This window comes from Littorina saxatilis, linkage group LG14, assembly GCF_037325665.1.
Source record: "Littorina saxatilis isolate snail1 linkage group LG14, US_GU_Lsax_2.0, whole genome shotgun sequence".
NCBI lineage: Eukaryota > Metazoa > Mollusca > Gastropoda > Littorinimorpha > Littorinidae > Littorina > Littorina saxatilis.
This window is the reverse complement of record NC_090258.1, coordinates 12,863,023-12,878,402: the sequence shown is the minus strand read 5'-3', so window position 1 is coordinate 12,878,402 and position 15,380 is coordinate 12,863,023. Positions and strand designations below refer to the sequence as shown.

General features: G+C 40.9%; 1 protein-coding gene across 5 annotated transcripts in view; it reads right to left on the bottom strand.

Annotated features, from left to right (window-relative positions):
• Window positions 1-7,286: 7,286 nt before the first annotated feature.
• LOC138947137 (centaurin-gamma-1A-like) overlaps window positions 7,287-15,380 on the bottom strand; it is a 61,890-nt gene continuing 53,796 nt past the window's right edge. For all 5 annotated transcript variants that reach the window (XM_070318586.1, XM_070318587.1, XM_070318588.1 and 2 more), the window contains one exon: window positions 7,287-14,212. In XM_070318586.1, coding sequence (XP_070174687.1) covers window positions 14,015-14,212 — 198 coding nt within the window. In that variant the 3' untranslated portion in view covers window positions 7,287-14,014. The remainder of the gene's footprint in view (window positions 14,213-15,380) is intronic.

The window sequence follows — 15,380 nt, the reverse complement described above, 5'->3', positions numbered from 1 at the left end:
CAACCCCACCCCTGGGGGTGGGCATCCTTACGGACTCAAAATCCTCGTTGCAAGCACTTGCACATGGCACCAAGAACAGAGGAGAGATGCAAACTGAAATTCATTTCTTAGCCCACCAAATTATGACAAAAGGAACAGACTTTTCCCTCATGTGGCTGCCATCCCACACAGGAATCCGGGGAAATGAAATGGCGGACAGAGCAGCAAAAGCAGCGGCTATGTCAACCATGCCAGTGACAGACATTCGGCTCTCCTGCCAGGAAGCCAAACTGCTGCTAGCCAAGCTAAAAAGAGAGGAAAGAGAGCAGACACTGTCACAAACATGTGAAGAGAGAGGATGGAAAGGGCACCACCTCCCACTCCCCCCGAGACCCATGAGCCTGTTGCGTCGCTTGCGCACGGTCAGCAGCCGCATCTACTGGGACAAGGTAGTCTGTCAGTGTGGCAAGACTGGACACCTCACACCCGTGTTTGAAGGTTGTGACACTCTCAAGGAAGAGATGTCTAGTCTCATCCGCTACAGAAGGGAGAATGCTCTCAGTCTGGGAGACTTTCTCCGCCCACACCCATCACTCGGAGAGAAACCGATGATGGTCTTGGTCACCAATTTGTTCACCTCAACTGTTGCGAGCTGGTTCTAGTGTGCTTGCAGCAGACCCAGCACAGCACAGATCCACTTCTGGAATCCTAAGCTAAATGTGTTCCAAGACACACATTTTGTAGTCCTGGCATCCTGAAAGGTAGAGGCCCCAACCTACAGGTTTGCTACCATACCAAAAACGCCTCCAGACACGGGAACTTGGGAGCAGGGCAACAGCTCCGCTTGAACCTCAGAAACCAAATGTGCCTCCAGACACACAGATCCCTTAGACGGCCGAGGCTGTGGCCTCTAAGGTTCTCTTGTACCAAACCGCCTCCTGACTCTGCATCAGATTGCTTGCGCTGGCATCTGCTTACATAGACCCACATTAAGTCACCACCGAGTGGTAGACACAGACGACATTTGGTAGCACTGACTGCCAGCTTCACGGTAATGCGTACCCATAGCGCGGCTCTGCATGGGTGGGAATGTTCTGAGCAAAACACTATGTGTTACTCCATACCCCCCGCCCTCCATGGAACTTCTTGACCCCAACAAATTGGGGGGGGGGGGGGGAAGTTTGCCCAGTCGGTAGAGGCGCTGGCTTTAAAACCGGTTGTTACTATCCGCGTGGGTTCAACCCCCAAGTTCGGCGCGGGATGTGTGTCCCAGAGTCAACTTTGTGCAGACTCTCCTCGATGTCCGAACACCCCCGTGTGCACGCATGCGCACGATAAAGATCCCAGGGTCACAGCGAAAGCCTCAGGCCTGGGAAACACGAATACATGCATGCAAAAATATGAAGCCCGGGTGTCCGTTCGGCCAACAGCCAAAAAAGTAACCATTTCAGCACTGACCCAAGACGACCCAACCAGGTCCCAAGCCCATTTCAGGTCTCCTCTAGCAGCCGGCAGCCAGCTGTCTACATCCCCCCCCCCCTCCCCCGCATTTTTATTTTTTTATTTTCATACAAAGCCGGGTTTTCCCGTGTAACATGCCCCTAATGGCTTTGCCGTGAGGGCGTAAAACTTTCATTTCACTTCACATTGTAGAAAACTAAGATCTGGAAATGGATTTTGTTAGGGCTAACCTCAGTACTTTTTCTCTCTGTTTTAAATATTTTTTTTTATCTGACGAGGTTTATTATGTGACCCGCACCGACTTGAGATACTCGCGGAATGTCGCTTTTTGAGCTACGGTAGCATTTTATGACGTTTTTTTATCATCTATTTATTCTATAGTTTCTCTCGGTTATGCTGATGCATTTTCACTTCCATGCTTTAAGTTGTTGAGGCACATGTCAGTCGAATTTTTTCACGCGCTGGTCACCCCCAGGCATGGGAATTGTCCGCCGAATGGCGGATTTCCGCCGAATTTTTTTTTTGTTCCGCCGAAAATGCAAGTGTCCGCCGAAAAAATAAAGGGGGGAGGCACACAAAAAAAGCACCGGTTACTTTGGCCTTTGCGCAAAAGCCCGCGAAAACTTTCCGTACTTTGTTCACGCACTGCTACCGCCCGCCTCAGTTATTCAACTATTATGTTTGAAAGTAAACCAGATTGCACAGATTGTGTTACAAGTTACATTTTCCTGTTTGTCTCAACAGATAAATTTTTTTACAAACTTAAACCATATATAATACATGTAAGCAAAATTTGGTACATTTTTGTACTAAAAACTCTGATTCTAAAAACAGAATTTAATGGCAAACTTGGAGCTCAGATGACACCAGATTGCACCATCTGGGTTCTTTGGAGAAACAAAATTTCCGGGGGGGCATGCCCCCGGACCCCCCTAGTAAGGCTAGGCGCTTCGCGCCGTCGAATTGACGCTTTGCGTCTTCAGTTATAAATTTTCCGCCTTTTTTACAATTTTCAATTCCCATGCCTGCACCCCATGTGTTCCGCGCTGGTGCCCAATGTCTACTGAAAATGTTACGCGCTGGTCCCCCTTCTTGGCTGAAATGAGCATTTCTCTTTTCGTTGTTTAGTATTTCAGTGGCCATATTTCCCGCGTTTTGATGGCTTTTCTCAACTGATGGAGGTGTCAGATGTTACCCTGGACAGTTTTATTGATGTCAGCAGGGAGGTAGACGTTGCCTCGAGCACAAGTAAGGGTCTGCCACTGACTTCAAACCCTGGGCGGCCGCAACCAAAACATAAACATCGTTGCCAGCATTGTGGAAAGAGCTACGGTAGCACCAGAGCTATAACAAGACACAGGAGACTACACCACGAAGAAAAGAGTAGTTTTGTATTAAAGATCTGCCTCAATGGATTTAGAGAGGCAGCGCATTCGCACGCACAAACTATCTGCATCTAAACATTAAGACGTAATCTTGCGTTCGATGCAAAAATACTTTTGCTGACAAGAGTAATGTAAACCCCAGTAGGCACAGGTGTGTAGATATGAATGTTCAGCACACTTGTGAGCATTGCTCCAGTCATTCTTGCAGGAAGAAAACCCTGTATGACCATCAAAAGCGCACACTTCAATTTTTGCTATTCTTGTGCAAAGTGTTCAGCACAGTTCGAGAGTACAGCTGTCGTGGCACGATCTAGGAGGCTGACTGTGCCTTTAAAGTCTTCTTCTCGTTCGCTGTTTAAAGTCTTTTATTCAGGGATATTGTGAAGTGCGTTGCTCTAAAAGTGTATCAGTATGGTACAAACACCTTCTCTAGGCATCCCCTACACAGATAAACCCAAGATGAGAGTATTGTTAATGAGGCCTCCATGCGGTCACACACACACAAACACATACATACACACACACGCAAACACACACTCACACAAACCATGCGTATCAACATCAAATATCTCGCAAAAGAACTGTTTTCAGTCTTTATTTAACAGTTATGTTGACATGCAAGACGCTACGAGCAGACACGTAGGCCATGGATTAAAATTCCAGAAAAAAAATCAACACACACATGTGTTCACAAAGTTTGTGTCTTTCTCTTTTTTTTTCTCACTGACACACAGATTCCACTACTTTTCCGACACATATCTTATCTTCGGGACAAGTCACAAAAACCCAAAAGGAACAAATTAATCATGGCATCTACAAAAACCAACCAGCTACTAACAAATGAATTTCCAAAGACAGAGGAAATTTGTACAGGTCTTCACCTTTGAATGAGCTATTCACAGAAATGTACAAAGTGATGCTGTTGATTAAAAAGGATGCCATGACGACATCATGATGTGTGATTGATGATAAAATATGGTAATTTATGGTAATGTATATGTACACGCTGACTGAGATGTAGGGTAATATATGGGTGTGATACAACACGTTTCATTGCACTGAAATACGGGTGAGTGAATAACTGTAACAACTGTCCACCTCGCTCCTTAAAAACATGGACCAAAACAAAACCTTTCTTTCTCTCCAGCTGAACAGCCTTCTTTTAAAACAATCACAAGCATAAACAACCATGCGCGCACTCTCTCTCTCCGTCTCTCACACACACGCACTGAAACACAATCTCATTTTTTGGCAGACATTCAGATAGTTACAAACATATCTTTCAAATATCGTTTGTCATAAGGACACCTACTTCCACCCCAGACTCTCTATATCAAAGACCTCTCCAGTGAAACCCTCACTTCTAGGTTAAAATAAACGGTCATTTAACCAACCCTATCACTTCTTAGTTATCACAATTACCATAAATTGTCATAACTTGAGTCGAGAGCTTCCCTTTCCTTTTTGGGAAAATTCAGTTTAGGACAAACAGGTTCTAAAATACTTGCTAGATTCCCTTTCATACTTTTTTCACATAAATAACTCAATTCAGAAATCCGAATTTTTTTTTTAACACATCAGGGCCTTTTTTTTTTTTTTTTAAATATAAGGAATACTATTCAATGTATCCTGTTAACCACTTCCCTCTTCCCCTTGGTATTTAAGTTTTGCTTGGGACACCAGCATGGCATAAGCTGTGGATTTGTTTCATGTAAGAAGTAGGGGTTGCGCCTTATAAGCAAAATGCGTTGCAAGTCCTTAAAATACAGTTACTTTTGAAAACTAAATTATTATTTTAATGATGTAGCGGCTATACCTTTAAAAGTTCTGGGTCTTGAAATTATATTCATCAACTTTCCTAGGCATTTTCTTTGAATCAGTTTCGAGTACCGCTTATTTAGAGTTCAACTACTGATATGTAGTTTTATTAATTAGTTCATCACACTGAATTTCTTCATGGGAATACATTAATATGAATCTGATATTAACAATCAAACACATATATATATATATAAATACCTCAACTACAAGTACTTATATATAAATACCTCAACTACAAGTACTTCTTACAAGTATATATATATAAACATCACACACAGAAAGTCCTTCCATTCCATAAACAAATGACAAGGATTAGTTCCGCGCATCAATTATAATGTATTTTTGTAACTTTTCTATCTTTGTTACTGCTACTTTGAATATTTAAATGCTTCTTTAGTATTGACCGAAGACTGTTTATTTATCTTTATGATATAAGCTAAATCTATTCTATGAATTCATATGAAGATTACAAAAAACTAATGCCCTCACGGAGCTGAAATGATTATAAACATCATGTACTTCTGCATGTCTACTTATGTTATCTCATGTCATGTAAAATGTTTTGCTGCATAACATTCAAATCCGACCCCCCCTGCATTTAAAAAAAGAAACCCTTGATGAAAACAGAAATATCTGTTAACAAGCAACAAATGACAAACAAACAAATCTGGAGGGGTGACTAACTGACCTGTTCCAATTCAGGAGAATTGGAACCACTATTAAGGCAATGAGCGGCAGTAAAATTAAACTTGGAGAATACATGGAATAACCTAGTTTTCTGGGTAGTTATTGAAGAGACTTATACAAATAAATGGGAAAAAATTAAATACTAATGGATACAGACTGCCGTCGCTATGGAAACAGCCGCCATATTGGATTTCTAGGAAACGGTTTTACAGCAACATCATACATCAGACGTGCATAATATTTGGCACAAGGATACACATGACTTGTATCTGCAATCATATAGAACGATATTTTGACTGAAGACTACAGTTGAATTTAAGTTAATTTTTGTAATAAGGATTAATGAATTTCTAACTGCATATTCATTAATTTTTATTTCAAAAATTAATTTAAATTCATCTGTAGTTTTTTGTCAATATATCGTTCTATATGATTGTAGATAAAAGTCTTGTGTATCTTTGTGCCAAATATTAAGCATTTCTGATGAATGATGTTGCTGTAAAACCGTTTCCTAGAAATTCAATATGGCGCTGTGTATGCCAGTTTCCATAGCAACGGCAATCTATGTCCTTTAGTTTTCGCAATTTTTTCATTTCTTTATATAAGTCATTTCAATAACTACCCAGAAAACTAAGTTACTCCATGTATTTTCCATGTTTCATTTTGATCATTCTAGTGCCGCTCATTGGCTTAAAGTCCTCTATTCAGCTGACGTAAAAACAAAATCCAATATAACAATAGATGTCTTCTAAAAAAACAGTACCTAAATATTCATACAAGAGCAAGACAAATGACCAATACAAAAACATTCAATAAATAATTGCACCAATATACATCACTCATGCATGCATCTTTCTTAAGTTCAGCACAATCTTGGCAACAAAAAAATGTTCTCTACCTTACAAAAAACCAAAACTTGTAAAAAGTACAGACTTCATACAACCATCCCGTTACATTTCGTAGGGACAGGAAAAACACATCTTGTTCCCCAACGTAATCTAAATAAACCGACATTAACAAAAAGTCTCGTACAAAAGCAAGCAAGCAAATGTGAACAAAAAAATAACAACAACAAAACACACAAATAAGCACACACTGAAAGCTCAATTATTGACTAGCAAAGCACAGTTTTCTTATATATTTTTCTTCATTATTTAAATTTTACAAATCGAAAGACAATCCACCCTCTCTCACGTTTTCTTTTTACGCACGCACACATTCAAATCTTTAAGGGTAAATTCATTCAATACATGAACTTCCAAAACCCATCACGCACATTACTTTTTTCTTTTCAAATGGCAAGCAATTTTCAAAGATGACAGAAAAAAACTACAATTCTTTTCACAATTCACTGTGAGATCTAGGAACATGACAGAAAACTGTAGTCAAATCCACTTCTAATCAACGACGAAACGACTAATACGGAGAAAAACACTGCAGCAGAAGATGAAACAGATGAACAAGACAAGAGCACATTTATCATGAAACATTCAACATTGGAGAATAGTCTTCTCTTGTTTGGATGCAATTTCTCTTAGATGATGTGTAGTTGTTTCACGCTTACTCACATTCTCTGCCCTCCTTTGTTTACATGCTTCCCCCTTCATCCCTCCATCTCACACACACACACACACACACACACACACACACACACACACACACACACACACACACACACACACACACACACACACTACACACTCCACACACACACACACACACACACTCTCTCTTCTCCCTCCATCCCTCTCACACACACACACACACACACACACACACACACACACACACACACACACACACACACACACACATACACACACACACACACACACTCTCTCTCTTCTCCCTCCAAGACTCACACATACATGCATAGATGCCAAAGCACAAAAGCTAGGCCACGCACAGGTATGTTGCAGAAAAAAAAACCAGTTAAAAAAGAACCCAAGAAACTTTGTAGTCAACTACTATTTTCACAATAGAACTCTAGACATCTACACCAAGAATTCAAATCTCACTTAGCACAGCTCATTCTCACACAAAAAAGCAACATCTTAATGATACAAGACACTGCAAAAGTCATGAAAGCATACAAGATCAGATCCTGACTGTAAGTGTAAGCAGCCGATCACAAAACAAACAAATTAACCAACAAAAACGAAAGTGCTGCCTTCTAGACAATTAACTTAAAGAGTCACTCGCCTTCTTATGACTAACTTCCCGACATCAAAGACAAGACAAGTGGCTTACCCACACCGAAGAGAAAAGCCTATCAGACAAAAATCACCATCTAAAATGACAGTGTTATCTCATTGAGACAAAGCTTGATTCCTGCACAAATAGCAAAAGCTGCAATGGGAAGATAATTAGCTAATGCCTGCATGGACCTAGCCAAGGAAGAGAAAACAATGGGAATAGGACACACACATTTTTTTCCAACATGCAACTGAAATCACAACACAAGACTTGCAAGCAGAGGTATGGGACAAGTAGAAGATTCAAATATGGAAGGAAAAGATGGATACAATTCTGAAGTAGTCCATCAAAGATGAAACAGACACAGAAACTAGTGGGTGCAAGGGACAGGGTCAGAGGGTATTGGCAGACGGGTTGAAAGGCTGGCATCAACGCTGAACTACAAACATTTGAACAAGTAGTTACCGTTCAGGGACTTCGAAATTTGTGATCCAATCAATTGTTCCTAATCATAACCTCTAAAACACTTATGGGGAAAATCTACGTGTTCAGTTTGGCAAGATCCGCAAAGAGGAACATTTTGGTTGAGGTAAATCAGAATGATAATGATGCAAATGAACCAGTTTATTTGTTGCTTAACGTCCAGCCGACTACGCAGAGCCATATCAGGACGAGGAAGGGGGGGATGAAGGGGGCCACTTGTCAAGCGATTCCTGTTTACAAATGCACTAACCCATTACTTGTGTCCCAGCAGGCTTTAGTAAAACTAAATTAATACCTACTGGAAGATTACCAGTTTCCAGTATGTTAAAATAGGCTTAACCTATCTACTGCTGGACTTACATCAGAACACTAACAGATTAAACTATACATGAATCACGAGACAAGCGGCAAGAGAAGAGATTTTTGGAAAAAATACAGGTGAATGAGCAAGAAGGCAGAAAAAAGAAAAGAATTCATGAAGAAAAAGAGAGCATGACAGGAAAGAGGAACCAAAAATCTACCTAACAGCAAACTAGAAAGCTCCTGCGGTTCCAAAAACAGGAGGGGCCTTTAATTTCATAACCGCAGTGCCCCACTGCGGGAAAATGAACCAGTGTCGTAAGCATTTTCTCATAGAAAAACATGAACAAGTTTTTGACCAAAAAAAAGGCTATGAAAATCACCATTCCACAATGATTAAATAGACCCAAATCAATATTCACGTTAGTATCTCACATGACTCCTCGCAATATCTGACACTTGATTTGTCAATGTTTATTTGCAAACAATACTCTGCCTACCTCCGATAATCAACTGCGATTTTAGGTAATCACAGATCTACACACACAAACACTTGGCATCATGAAAGTACTAGGTTGACAGTTCTTCCATTTTGTACTTCTCGACATGTGTGTTCAGTGTCCAAAGTTTTTGTTTAAACAATCTTCCCCAGTAAACACATACCCTGCATATGCCAAATCGACCAGAAGTTAATAGCACACAAAACTGGGGATAGTATTGGAAGGAAGAAAAGGGGTGTGTAAGGGCAAGGGAGAAGCAAATCTTCCACCAACAAAACATCTACAAAACCAAGAGGCCTATCACACATGTCTGCCACAGACCAATACCCTACTGTTTACTACTGACTAAAAAAAGAGTCACTACTTTCCCTTGAAACACAGCAAACTTGCCCAGACTCGTATCCATGGCAAACTCTCTCTGTATACCGCACTGACGCGAAACTTCCAACCATTGAACAACATGGAGCACTTTTGCAGACAGTGTTGCAAAAACACACTGACTTAAATAGGTCCAAGCTGCAAAGAGTCCAAATAACATATTTTCACAAAGATGAGAGCAGAAAAAGCACCTACCAATGTGCAAATAAATCATCATGCTTTTATGCACCACATTTCTTAAACTGTGGTGGATGAGCTGCAAATTGTGAAGGTGAGATCAATAATATTACAAGCTTCAGAACAGGCGACAGAACCATCTGCATAGCTGCCAACCTTCTGAAGTCAAAATCCAGGAGCCAGGGGTCCAGGGGGACCGTTTAGTCTTGAATATGAGCAGGGAGAAGTTGTCAAATTCGGGAGATTCCCGGAAAATCCAGGAGGGTTGGCAGCTATGCATCTGCGTTTTATAAAATATCCTCTAAAGACAAATCTAACTTTGCTTCAAGTTCTTCTTTTCCTATCATTGTTGCAAATCATGATTACAAAGTCAAAACAAAACAACCCCCAAACCCTAAACTTTGTTTGTTTGTTTATTTGTTGCTTAACGTCCAGCCGACTACGCAGAGCCATATCAGGACGAGGAAGGGGGGGATGAAGGGGGCCACTTGTCAAGCGATTCCTGTTTACAAATGCACTAACCCATTACTTGTGTCCCAGCAGGCTTTAGTAAAACTAAATTAATACCTACTGGAAGATTACCAGTTTCCAGTATGTTAAAATAGGCTTAACCTATCTACTGCTGGACTTACATCAGAACACTAACAGATTAAACTATACATGAATCGCGAGACAAGCGGCAAGAGAAGAGATTTTTGGAAAAAATACAGGTGAATGAGCAAGAAGGCAGAAAAAAGAAAAGAATTCATGAAGAAAAAGAGAGCATGACAGGAAAGAGGAACCAAAAATCTACCTAACAGCAAACTAGAAAGCTCCTGCGATTCCAAAAACAGGAGGGGCTTTTAATTTCATAACCGCAGTGCCCCACTGCGGGAAAACCCTAAACTGAAACAGTAAGGTACGGTTTGTATTAAGTCTTGTGTGATTAAAAGCTATTTCAAAGTCATGAAACCATGCACAATGATGTGACCAGAACGTCCAACAAGACAAAAACGAAATTGAACAAGAAATGCAATGCATGTTCAAATGTAACTGCCAATTGTACTTTAAAAAAATTGAGCGACATAAACCAACCGAAGCAGAACATGCTTTCTCCTTTAAAAAAATAAACAATAAAATAAAATTCTCTAAAAATGGTCACATTCACAATTATGTTTGTTCAAGAGATCATCAGAGGAAAGCTATCCCCAAAATGCAAAACAATCAAATTCACCAAACTAAATCATTGTAGAGTACATGTATTTTGTCATGTGATTAAGTGAAGGGCTACAGAAGAGAGCTAATGTAAACAAACCCAACGTTACAGTTATTGCAATTATGCGGACATCTAACTTGCTAAAAGAAAAAAAACATAGTTGTGAAAAAATAAGTAATAATCGAGAAAAAATTGTGTACCAAAACAACAGGAAATTTGTATCAAATAAGTTGTATTTCATGACGAAGAGAGCCAAGACGCTTGAGAGTAACTCAAACTAATTACGGAAATGAATGGACTGACGGGTAGTTCTCAATCAATGACTGGAAAAAACTTTGTTGAAAGCCATAATTTCCATCAGCATAATTTACAGGCTGATTATTTTGAAAAATCTTTCTACAGATGAAAAAAACTAAACTGTGTGTAGTTAACCTATCGAGACAGTCTCCTCTTCACACTCATGCATCACTGAACCTGTTTGTGGAACTAAGTACATCTCATATCAGTTAAAAAGAAATGACCTTGACTACCAGCACACAATTTCCACTCACGTTGTAATACCCGAGGAAACATTCCAACACTTTCTTTCTTTCTTTCTTTATTTGGTGTTTAAACGTCGTTTTCAACCACGAAGGTTATATCGCGACGGGGAAAGGGGGGGGGGGGGGGGGGGGGGGGGGATGGGATAGAGCCACTTGTTAATTGTTTCTTGTTCACAAAAGCACTAATCAAAAATTTGCTCCAGGGGCTTGCAACGTAGTACAATATATGACCTTACTGGGAGAATGCAAGTTTCCAGTACAAAGGACTTAACATTTCTTACATACTGCTTGACTAAAATCTTTACAAACATTGACTATATTCTATACAAGAAACACTTAACAAGGGTAAAAGGAGAATCCGTTAGTCGCCTCTTATGACATGCTGGGGAGCATCGGGTAAATTCTTCCCCCTAACCCGCGGGGGGGTCCAACAACACACCAAGAAAGCTCTCTCAACACTTATGCTCTGTCTTGGTAACCAACCCATCAACAAAATTTACTCTTCTCAAACCAGTTTTGGTAAACCAACCAACCAAACAAACAACCCAGTCTGATCTCGCAAATCAGTCTTGGTAACCAAATCAACCCCACAGAAAATCTACTCTTCGCCATTAAGTCTTGGTTAAACCAACCAACCAACAAAACAGAAAATCTACTTTTCTCAAACAGGTCATTAGTAAACAACCAAAGAAACACTGAACAATTAAACAGAACAAAATCTATTGTCTTTTCACATGAGCACAAATGACTAACTAATACTACTGCCAACAAGTTTTTTTCCTCATATATATGAGACAAACGTAAAACAAGCTGCACTTCTTAAAATACTACAGAGGCTCAAAAACAGACCAGGGGCACATTCAATGGACTTGCTTAGCGCTGCAACTTTTGTTTTGCATTAACATCCCAAAAATCTGAGAGCTATTTTCTTAATGCAAACTAAAGTCAAAAAGTATCTTCCTTCTTGTATAACGAATAACGTTCACCTTCACAGATCTGTCTACCCTTTTACATGGAATACGAGCATCCTCCCACTTCAACACATACCAACATTCGACAGTCTGGCTGCTTTCTGTGCAGAGTGGGAATGTTTTGTTGAATGTTTTGTTGAATGTTTTGTTGAATGTTTTGTTGAATTTTTGTTTGTTTGTTTGCTTAACGCCCAGCCGACCACGAAGGGCCATATCAGGGCGGTGCTGCTTTGACATATAACGTGCGCCACACACAAGACAGAAGTCGCAGCACAGGCTTCGTGTCTCACCCAGTCACATTATTCTGACACCGGACCAACCAGTCCTAGCACTAACCCCATAATGCCAGACAGACGCCAGACGGAGCAGCCACTAGATTGCCAATTTTAAAGTCTTAGGTATGACCCGGCCGGGGTTCGAACCCACGACCTCCCGATCACGGGGCGGACGCCTTACCACTAGGCCAACCGTGCCGGTCCTTTTTGTTGAATTAATTTCGTAAGAGACACCTACATCAATCAGCTACAGACATTCACACTCTACACAGAACGCGGCACGCTGTTGATTATTGGTATGTGTCAAAGTGAAATGGTGCTCTTAGTTCACATGAAAGCCTAGACAGATTTGTGGTGGTAGACATGAAACCCTCATAAGTTACACGAGAAGGACCGGACCTTACCTGTGCTGAGCAGACCTCATGAAACTGACCCCAGCTTTTTCACTGGTGTGTAACAAGTTTCATTCCATGCATCACAAAACAGCTCTCTCACTTTTCAAATCTATGTCACAAGATTTACAAACAGGGACAAAGCGAAATACCAAACACTCACTCACTCTTCTCCTCAGGCACAAAGCATGTTGCAACTTTCTCTACTTTGTAAGTGACACAGAAAAATCAACAACAGCACAGCAGTCATCTGAAACAGTCTCCCTTGCATCTGTACTTCAACACGCACCTGGCTGACAAGTCAAAATTTCAGGCCGCACTCCAAATAAACTGTAGTCAAAATTGCAGGGGGCACTCCAAATAAACCGAACAACTCAAGTGATTTATCTTTCTCGGTGCCAGAGAAGTAGAACCACAATTTTTCAGTTCCTCGTGGCTTTTTTTTATCATTCCACCATAGTTACGAAAGCTGAGAAAGCAGGTCTCGCTCAAAACGAAACAAACTGAAAACTGCTGTGAGATCTTAGACCCACTCTTCAAGAGCATAGGTTTCTTGTGACTCTTGCTCTATTTGAACTATGTCAAACAAACAAACAAACAAACTTTGACAAGTTCTGGCAAGAACCTTCAGTCAAACACTGTTCCCTGTATACTGTAAACAGCCAAGCTTTTCTCTGCAAAGATTCAGATCAAAAATACTACAAAACCTGTAGAATTGTTGTCTCTGCATGCAACCCACTGCCAACAGTACTCTTCTCAACAGCATATCAGTTTATATGTTTTGAGATGTACGAAAACTCAGCATTTACTTTCAACATCGGTGCAGCAGTGAATACACTTTCATTTCTCCTCTCAGCGACATATTAAAGATAATGCCCACTAAGCCAGCTGAACAAATCTTAATTTCTATGTTGATCTACCCAAGCAGCAGACACTATCAAAGAAATATTTCTTTCGCAAATATAGGTGCAGACACTAACGATGACAAATCCTTTCGAACAGTATGTCAAGTCTCTTCAACAAAACTAAATGTCAAATCTATTCACCTCAAACTCTCTCAATGTCCAACAAGTTCCTTCCGTGCAGAAAATCGAAGACGAAAGAAAATCAAAACCTTGCTCCATATTCTCAAAACACATAACAGTGCCTTCCACCAGAACCGAAGACCAGAAAAAAACGTACTCACAGCTTCCAAAAAAGTTTAACATTCAAATACTGCTTCATCACACACACATTCACACACGCACACAAGAAGACAACAACAAAGCAATTCTAAATGACGCTAGCAGGTAGCTTGTCGAAGACATCATTCTTGCTGGGCTGTAAACTGCCTCGTCTCCGTGGTAACGTAGCTGTGTCGGGGCACCCTGCTGCTGCCAGGAGGTCGGTGCATTCCACGGAGCCCGAGGTTCGTGCGTACCACAGAGCGTTCCGTCCTTCGTGATCCACTACTTTCACATTGGCACAATACTGAAAGAAAAACAAAATAAATTCATTCAAATCGGTAAAAATAAATAAATGAATAAAAAGTATAAAAAAGAAAAGATAAAGAAACAGACCGGCTGGTTAAGAAGGGCTTCAATTCGAACTTCTAGTTTGAACTGAAAACGACATGCGATTTCCTACTATCTCTAATGAGAATTTAAGAATTTGAGAAATTGCCAACCAATGACTAGCACAGCATATGTATGAATATTTGAAATATTGGGCTCCACTCCTGCTAGTATTTTGAGTTGGGTAAGTATATAATCAAATTAAAATTTAGATGAAAATTTTCAATTAAATTACATTCTTATCCCAACTCACATCAAGCAGAATGCTAATGAAGGAGGTGGGGAAACAAAATTCCACTTGTCCAGCCGACAATGGCTGGTAGGGAGCTACTGCCACCATGACGAGTGCTGGCCACATCTCGCAGGTAAAAGTTGATGAAAACACCCTGCGATTTCCAGTAGGCAGCGCCTAAGACCTCTGCCAGCACGCCTGAGCGGAGGACTGCCAGAGAAGTAGCCCAGGCTCTGGCTTCATGAGTCCTTGACAACTTCATAGGAAGGACAGAATGCCCAATCCCAACTTGTCTGTGCCACCACGCATACGCTTGTTTAATAAGCGTAGAGACCCATCTTACCAAAGTGACCCGCGACAAGTCCTTGCTCCTTTCAGTGTCAACTGAGATGAAGAGCAGTTTATGGTCCCTAGACCTAATGGGCGTGGTACGGGATAAGTAGCTGGTAAGAGTACGAACAGGACAATTGACCATATCAGGGTCACCAGACGCAAGAATCCTACTTAAAGGAGGAATGCGAATAACAGAGGAGGACAGACCTTGTTTTTGGTTTTGGCAAGGAACTTCGGCCGAAATCTTAAAACAAAAGAGCCATAGCTCTCAAAAGAAATATCCTTAGCCAGGCCTGAAAGAGCGTGCACCTCACCGCCTCCACTGGCAGAGGCTAACAAAACGAGGAACAAGGCTTTACGAGTCAAGTTAGCTAAGCTGAAGCTAAAGGTTCGAAATCCGAAGAGGCTAGAAACTTGAGTACCAAAAAATAAGTCCCACGCGGGAAGAGGGGACTTAGCCTTCGTAAAACCAATCGCTGCCCCCTTAAGAACACTAGCAATTACACCGCCCAGGTTAATG